Genomic DNA, 9,454 nt, shown 5'->3' with positions numbered 1-9,454 from the left:
TCTGGATCAATCTGAAAAATCTCTAACCCATCCACACACTACTCCTTTCCCCTGCCGAGTGAGTCACGCCTACCCCGAAAGGGAAATGGCTTAATGGTGTAATAATAATAATAATAATAATCGATCTTTGTTATCGACCTTTTCCCAGCCTGCCACATACGAACATTAAATAAATGCTATAGATGAAAGTAAATATTTCTTGAAAGATCGAAAATTCGAATTTTTATCAAACAAAACATTATCCAAAATTGCATTTAGTGCGCAACTATTCAAGATACGAATACATATGAATAAGTGAAAATTGTGCTACTACAAATTTTCTTCAAATTTGTTATTACTTACTTTTTGATAGATTGCGTTGTATTTTTATTCCTAAAAAAATACGAAAAAACAATCCTTTTTTTTGACAAGCGACACAAACTACTAAAGCGATTAACGAAGAAAGAACTACACATTTTTCTCAAATCTTTTTTCGATAGGATGCTTAGTTTTTGTTTTAATCGTGACTGAACAAAAATTGTGCACCTAGAATACATCTACAAACAGTTTAGAAATCACTTTTGTATAAGAAGCGTAATTTTGGTTCTAATACTAAAAAATAACATTTAAAATAACAATTAAACTTATGTAGAAAAATGATAAGAGGCAGGAATAAAAATGATGGGAAAAAGTTGTTCACGAAAAAAGAGACACAAATTTTTTTAATTGATTATTTTCTCATCATTTATGATTGAGAAAGTATTGGAATTTTATAAAATTTAACGCTGTAGTTTTTGAACGGATCTCCACGTTTTGAGACATCGTTCGTTCATCCGTAACACTGTAATTCTAAAAAAATGATCGGATGAAATCAAGGTTTGGTACATTTTATAGCCCCTAAAAGAAACAATGAGTTTGTTAACCAACATTCTTTGGCCAACGGTTCTGGTTTTTCCATAAAAAATGTTAATCAAAAATAGAATATGTCGTTTCATGCCAAACGAAGACAGATACGCGAAAACAGACTAAAATTGGAATTCAAGCCCTTCAAAATATCGACCATTTTTTGTTTAACTATTTTTTAATATGATAAGGGTTTTAGGTTTTATGCATCGAAACTTGTAACTTTAGGCCACAAGACGACAGATAAGTAAAAATTTTAAAAGAATAGTAAATAAGACTTGACATTTCGGTTGTTTTTTTTTTCAAAAATACTATAAAAAATAAAAAATTCTAATTTTTAGCCAAATGACATGAGATGCAGAAAAAGGTTCAAACGGGAGTTGCAGCTTATAACAATTCCTACAAAATTTATAACCGTTTTTTGATAGGACTTGTCATTTTGGTTTTATATATCGAAAATATTATTTAAAAAAATCAAAAATTCCAATTTTGATCCAAACGGCGCGAAATATAGGAAACTTTTTTTAGAGAAATTTCAGCGTTTAAAATTCCTACATCATTTTTTTATTTAATTTATTTTTAGAAATTGATAAACAAAAATAAAAAATTTTCATATTACGCCAAAAGACACGACACACGTACATTTTTCAACAAAACAAAGCGATGTAGAGAAGAATGTCTGAAAAAAGAATTGTATTTTTTATTGTAAGGTAATTCGGAAAATAAATATGCATTTAAAAATGTCAATCAAAAATCGTGTGCGCGGCGCGAGTGTCACGATGTTAAATTTGCGTTTTATTTTGCGAGAAATTTGAAAATTCAATTTTTGAGCGCAGGACAATAGATGGGACAACTTGAACTCGATGGCCGAACCTCGATTGTCGAACTGCAAAGAATGGGGGTCAGAATTCTTCGTTGACACTTATCCGCTGTTGTGCGGCCTCGAGCTCAAGATTCCTTCCATCACTCTCCCTGTAAAATTTCACTTTTGCCTAGTAGGTCCCTTTTCTCGAATTGCGTAACAGGTGGCTGATGCAAAATTAGGAGGACAGAGTTAAACTAATTATTTTCTTTAGTAACCGACATTGAACTCAATGATTTTTATTAATGGAATTTAGAAATCGTTTGAAGTATACATTAATGCATGTATAGATACTATGACATTAAGCTATGGCATTAAGCTTGGCAGCTATTCCACTCATACATGATTTTATTGATCAACAAAACTCAGATCAGTTGAAGTCATAAAACCAGTTCAAATGGCTCATGGAATAAGAATAAATATTAAAATGGCTATCCAGCAAAAATAGTGCAATGCTCTTAAGCAACGAGCTCGAATCCTTGCCACATTGATGACAAAGTCATTTCTGAGAGGCAACGAACTTGATTTATTGTTAAATTGACGGCAAAGTCATTTACAAAATCAAAACTCGCTTTATTGTCACATAGCTGACACAGATATTTTCTAAATTGTATCGAGGATTTCGAACACACAATTTTCTAATTCCCGAATCTTCAAAAATCCCTACCTATCCACTACGTGTCACAGGCCTTTATCGCTAGTCAATTTTATCGAAGGAGCGTTCTGTCCAACAGGAAGTTTGGCAAAACGCAGATCCTTTCGATAATCTTATTTAAGATTGGTACACTCGTCTGCGATTTCGAGAAAACGTGAGCCGTTTGAATTAATTGTTCGGGCTAATGCCCGTAAACTGGCGTACCCAAACATTTGTGTTATTGGGTGAATGGCGAAACTATAAATTTAAAAAAATAAATTTACCTCGCCGACGCGTAACCCAAGCTTAGTACAATCAGAAAAGTGACAGTCTGCCCGTAAACACCACACTTAAAGCGTTTACTACTTCGAATCTCAAAATGAAGTAAAAAATATTTGACTAAAAAAAGTTTATTTTTATTATTTGAGAAAAAAGAATAAAAGAAAGTCAGGTAAGTAAAAAAGTAACTTTTCTTAGCGGGGTTAAGAACCCTCTCCTCTGTTTCTTGAATAATATACAAATAAATCAATAAAATAAAGTAAGTAAAAGACAATACTGTTGTATGCGTGCTCTAGTGTAGCACTCAATATATCAACACGGTTAGAAATTTAAATAAGGTCCACTCCTGCTTGAATTCTAGACAAGAATTATCTCTCTTTCGGTATGCAACTCCGACAGGAATGGTTGTTTAAGCGAAATTACCAATGCAGGTAAAGAACTCTGTATCGTATATTAGTGTATTGTTTGTTTGATGATTTTATTATTCAAACTTGTGCATAAAATTTAAAACACTCTCTCCACCAAAATGCTATGTAAACAAGTTAATTTACAGTTAAATAAATCTTAAAGTTTGGCTCCATTATGTATATATACATAAAAAATAGACAATACAGTTTTATGACAGACACCCCTCTTTAATTTATTAAAAATCAATTCGCACAAAATTTGAAAAGTGTCAGTATGTCGACTAGAGAGGTTAAAAGGAACACCGTCGCAAAATAGTTCAGGAATTAATGAAAATTAATTCCACAGTTGACATCATCCGTGTATTGAAGTCTGAAGAAAAGAAAACTTAATAGTATGAAAAGTTGGTACGAAATAGTTATTTTCATGTGAGTGCTCCTGCCTCTCATCTTTTAGGGTACTTTTTGGTGTGAGTCCCCATGCCTCTCAAAGTGATATTTGAAAAATTATTTTTGAATTAAATTCAACGTTCACATGACTATTCTCTTCGTGATCTCTTTGCAATCTTTCTCTTCGGGGAAATAAAGTGCTGTAAAGATAACAAATACTTCTTTAAAATCGAGTTTTAAGATTTTAACCAGTGGTTGTATGATTTTCTTCGGTTATAAAAGTTATTACAGAAAAATCATTTTTCTCATCTGTTCAAACTACTGAGGCACTAAAGCATGCCTGTTAGCGCTGCGCCTATTTAGCGCAGGCCATTCTCGCTCAGGTAACCTCATAAAACTCAACCCATAATTTTTTTTATTGCATAATGCTTTTTTAATTGTAAATCTCGTTAAAGGACCATTTCAAAACGCTAATAAAAAAGTAAAATGATATAAATTTGATTAGTCAGTCAATAAGTACGCAAATTCCACATGATTGATTATAGGGCCAATCAAGAGACAGATAATTGCTTATTTATAAAACGGTTTAAAATTACTATAAAATCTATGTCTTTGGATTATTATGATTTTTCCTTCAAACTTTTTCTCGGGTAAACCCTGCTGTACATAAGTTACGTAAAGTTACAACGAAACCGTAACAAATTTACATACAAAAATTGCCTGAACCCCCGCCCTTACCATGGATCTATTTCCTAATTTAAGTACGGCCCCTTAATAAAACAGCTTGAGACTAATTCAGGAGCGTGTAATCGAGATCCGTCGCCTAGCCGCGGATGATTCTGTAATCATTTCATCTGATGACTTTTCTTAACTATTACCGTATGCTGAATACCTTTGATTCTGGAATACACAGATGTTAATATGTCTGGCCCTCAGCCTTTGCACCGATATCATTCTCGTTTTCGTTCTCTAGCTGTGCAGCAACTAATTCTCTTCAGATTAAATACTGTGTTTTTTATTTATCTAATCCGAATTGCTTTGTGACATTGATCACTTGCTACAGTCTTTAGTTTGAACTAACGTATAGCTTTATTGCATCTATTCATACAAGATGGGTCAGTTGATGACTATACTCATTCTCCTCATTCATTATCATTTATTTTGAACCCATGATACATGCTATTGAGTGTTTTTCTTAATGGGCAGAAAGCCAAAAGAAAACCACAATGACAAGAATACTCCTGCAGTTTATTTTATTTTCGTTCTTGAGCCAACCCAAATTTAACGAAAATATGCACATAGTTACTTGTAATTTAAATACGATGCCGTTACAAATTTTGTAAACAATAATAATAATAATACAATATGAAAAACAATTTGGTTTATTTCAAACCAATTTCAAGTCATATTACTAAATACGTTGACCAAGGATTGAATCAATAGTAGCTTTAGTAATTCCTAAGAATTTGTGGTGAATCATCGTCGTATTTTTCCACCCGCCAATTCACAGATATCTCATGAATGATAGATATCCAAGAGCAATTCAAGCTGCTATCATCTTGTGGATCTTCGAAAATGAAAATGCTACCTGCAATGGACCCACGTCATTCTCACAACTTGATATCTGCACGTGCAATTATCGATCGTACGATTTGCAATGCTTTTGTTTCGCTTCACTATGATTTTCTAGTTTAAAATACTCTTGGGAGTTACGGGAATATCTATTTTAGTTTTCTAGCAACCCTTCTATTTAAAAAATGTAAATTTAATAATTATATGCACTTTGAGATCATAAAAACAACTGAATCGTGTAAGTCTACGGCTGTGGCGTGTTTTCAGCAACATGTATCTAAACGCAATTTTAGCGAAAGCTTTATGGTGATGGTTAATTATTAACTCAAAAAAATATAAAAATTTCGAATTTACAAAATGACCTTATTGTTACTCCTCCTTTACTATTTATACCAGTGAATTCTCTTATTTCAAATATTTTTTAACAGAAATTATAAACAATGTTAATTATTCTTTCATACTGCAAATCATTAATTTATAAATGGTACTCTTTGCTCTAATTCCAGGTTCTAGTGTGCTATCATATTTTTTGTGCGTGTTTGACTAAACTTGTCTCATTGCAAACGTATGAAAGCGCTAAGAAGAAAACGAACTAATCTTCAGCTCTTTACTAAACAACATAGTTTTTAATTTTAACTCTGTTGTATTAAAATATTTCAGAAAAATACTTCGACATCGCAAATCTTTAATGGCTACTCATGAGCGCCGAAAATCTCGCAGACATTCTACTGAAACATCACCGTCATCAATGTCTCTTAGTGCTCACTGGAGTCCCAGAATAAACCATTCGCTTCCAATGAGCTCACTGAACGATACCCTAAATATTGATCTTAACAGTACTCAGAAATCAAGCCAACCCGAGGAAGACGCTAAGTCAAGTAGTTCACATAGTTTAAAAGGTCTTGGAGACATTCAGATGAATAGTAACTACAAGGAGAACAAAGTCGGCCATCCAGGTAGGTTATGCCAAACACTAACATCCATAATATACTGATTTCATTTTGCATTGACCGATACTATTTTCAACCATGCAGAGATGTCTAGTTCAAGATGACAAAACATACTGGTATTGAGGTATGTTATTCTAGAAAGATAATAAACCCTTCGTCATTCAGGTTTTTTGTTTGCTGCTTCCGCCACGCAAGTGAATCGTTTATGTCCGGTTACTCTTTTTTTCAAAGCTTCAAAAAATCTAGTTTTTTAAAATAGCATTTATCTCTATGCATCTTAACATGTATCGACGAACCTTTAAACTTTCCGGCTTACATATGATATGTCTATGACGCGCTGTTGGGCTACTACGTTTTTGCAGACGTACTTGTTTTTTAGCAGGTCCTCTCGGCAGCCTGTTATACGTTTTTTCGAGCTACATTTTTCGGACGTCTCTCTCCACACAGGCCCAATTCTTCAAAAATCCTGTAATTTAGGACAGCTGTAAAGAGTTTACATAGCTAGATGTTATATACATAGATGTTAATGCTCCTTCTTGTCCAGAAATTGCAATCATCTCTTAGGAGATGCCAACTTTCCACGGTTAGTATTAATGTGGTTTCCACCTTTTTGCCCGATATATATTGTAACAAGACAAAACTTTAAATCAATTTATTTTATTAATTATTACATTTTTGAGGCAAAATCTGTCTTCTCGACACGTGGCAGGGTACTCCGAGGGCATATTTAGTATTATTTTAAGAATTTAAGATTATCTCGTATGATTTATTTTGTTTATTATTTATAACCTTACCTTATCTATTTATACTCCATCCCCATAACTGGAGTTTCTCTAAAAGAATATTGCATACTTTGCACGCATTGAACCTTCTAGAATGTAGGTAGATCAGTGACATCAGTTTACCGTTGGACACAATTTCGAGTTAGTCATCTGGAGAAAGTAAAATTTCCAGTGAAAATAAAACCACATCAATTTTGTCTTTGGAGAATACAGATCTTAAAATGATTAAGGTAGTCAGTCAAATGGATGGGGCCTTGCCTACAAATCCGTTCTCTGCCCTTACTCCAAAAAGAAGTATGTTATTATCAAGAGTTGCAGAGTTCAGACGATCTATGGCGCAAAAATTATGTTTGATCTGGGAAACCAATTTGCACTATTTGCCGTCTTCTTCCCCAGCCGAATATAAAGATCTTTGAGAATGCAAACTATGAGGATACATTTAAAAACGTGGACGAAGCTTAAACTAAAAAAAAATCCTCTTGTACTAAATTGGTGGACCATACAATAATTTTAAATTCAAATGTGTAAATAAGTGAAAATGTATTTGTAAATTTTAGTTATTTAAATTGGTGTATATGATGAACTGTTAATTATCAAGAATAAATCTTGTGTCATTAATTTATAATTTAGTATTTAAGACAAATTTTATAAGCCTATGATTTGCATTAAACTTACTTTATATTCAGGAAATAGTTCAATTCAAATTTTGCGAGCTTTTCTCTTAGTCAAGATTATTTACGAGACCAAATCCAACTCCTTACGGAGTTCGGCACATTGTATTTCATTCCTTTCAACACTGGATTTTTAAAATGCTGGTTATTTAGAATTCGAATTTTCACGCGTTTTCCACATTGATAAATAATGCAAATCTAGCAAACTTTATCTTCCCTCAGCGATGAATTCTCGTTTCTTTCAGCGATGTGATTTTCAAATCATTGATGGGTTGAGATTAAAATTTTGATTATTTGAAGTGCTCTAATTAATCCAAAATTCTATATTTATAGAAAACGATATACATAAATACATATATGTATATATAATTACGATATACAGTAAACAGGGGCCTAACGTCCATGACATACTTTACAAGCATGCAAACGTAAAATTCTCTATGTAACTTGTGTTGATACTTTGCATATATCTCATTATAACACATTGGCCGCTTGCATGCCATCCCAGTGGGCACAAAGTTATGAAAATCCCGATAACGTCATTGGTACGTTCCTAGAACGTCCTATGTCAGGCCAATCGACGTTTCTAAGACGTTCAATAACCTAAAGATGACCTAAAGACGACCTACTAGGCAGTCTGATAAGTACCTGAAAATTCTAAGAGATGGCATTAGTATTCACTAATGTGAACCATTTTCCTCGAGCTTGATCCTTCAAATGACGCCTGTCAAAACTTCAGCCATTTATTTTGACGCATTTACAAGTTACAGCACTGAGAAGCGACTAACCTCCGAGTTTTTTTTAATATGGAAAAATCTGAGTTTCGAGTTTTGATCAAACACTACTATCTTCGCAAGAAAACGATATCCGAGACCAAGGTTAAGCTGGATAAGTATTACCCGGACTCTGCACCGTCAATTAGAACGATTCATAAGTGGTTTACCGAGTTTCGTTGTGGTCGTACGAGCAGAGTCGATGCTGAACGATCTGGGCGCCCAAAAGAGGTCACTACACCAGAAAATGTCGAAAAAATCCATGATATGATGTTGAATGATCCCAAAGTGAAATTGAGAGAGGTAGCTAATGCTGTAGGTATATTATTGGAACGTGTGGGCAATATCGTGCATTCAGTTTTGAGCATGAAGAAGCTCTGCGCGCGATGGGTGCCGCGTTTGCTCACAGTGGACCAAAATCGAATTCGTGTGACAACTTCTCAGCAGAATTTGGCATTATTTTCGCGTAAGCCGACCGAGTTTTTGCGCCAATTCATAACCATGGATAAAACCTGGATCCACTACTACACTCCTGAGTCAACGTAACAGGCAAAACAGTGGGTTCCACCGGGCCAAAGTGCTCCGAAGCGTCCGAAAACGCAACAATAGGTCGGAAAGGTTATGGCCTCCGTATTTTGGGATGCACATGGCATAATATTCGTGGACTATCTTGAAAAAGGTAAAAACCATAACCGGAGCATACTATTCATCATTATTGGACCGATTGAAAATCGAAATCGCCGAAAAATGACCGCATTTGAAGAAGAAAAAACCGCTTTATCATCACGACAATGCGCCTGTTCATTCATGCTTAGTTGCACAAGCAAAATTGCATGCAATCGGCTTGGAATTGGTTCCTCAGCCACTATATTCACCAGACTTGCCCCCAGCGACTATTACTTGTTCCCTAACCTGAAGAGATGGCTCACCGGTAAGCGTTTTTACACAAATGAAGAGCTCATAGCTGAAACTGAGGCATATTTTGGAGACCTTCCGATCGAGTACTTTTCGGACGGTATCAAAAAGTTAGAAAATCGTTGGACTCGCTGTATTGACCTAAAAGGAGAGTATGTTGAAAAATAAAACCGACTTTGGCCAAAAAAACGTCTCCGTGTTTCATTTTTCAGGGACTTATCAGACTGCGTAGTAGATACATGGACGTTCTCGGGACGTCTTTCGTACTGACATTAGACGTTTTAGGAGCATCCCTAAGATGACCAAAAGACATGTTATATAAAATCGCTAAGGGAAGTCC

At 34.4% G+C, this 9,454-nt stretch overlaps 1 protein-coding gene across 2 annotated transcripts in view; it reads left to right on the top strand.

The window, feature by feature from the left end:
* Positions 1-9,454, top strand: part of LOC117177864 (FH1/FH2 domain-containing protein 3) — a 917,724-nt gene that overhangs the window by 666,020 nt on the left and 242,250 nt on the right. For both annotated transcript variants that reach the window (XM_033368897.1, XM_033368896.1), the window contains exon 8: positions 5,684-5,979. In XM_033368897.1, the coding sequence (XP_033224788.1) occupies positions 5,684-5,979 (296 nt within the window). The remainder of the gene's footprint in view (positions 1-5,683; positions 5,980-9,454) is intronic.

Source organism: Belonocnema kinseyi, chromosome 8 (assembly GCF_010883055.1).
Source record: "Belonocnema kinseyi isolate 2016_QV_RU_SX_M_011 chromosome 8, B_treatae_v1, whole genome shotgun sequence".
Classification (NCBI taxonomy): Eukaryota; Metazoa; Arthropoda; class Insecta; order Hymenoptera; family Cynipidae; genus Belonocnema; species Belonocnema kinseyi.
Note: the sequence above shows the minus strand (reverse complement) of the source record. Positions and strands in the feature narration are given on the sequence as shown.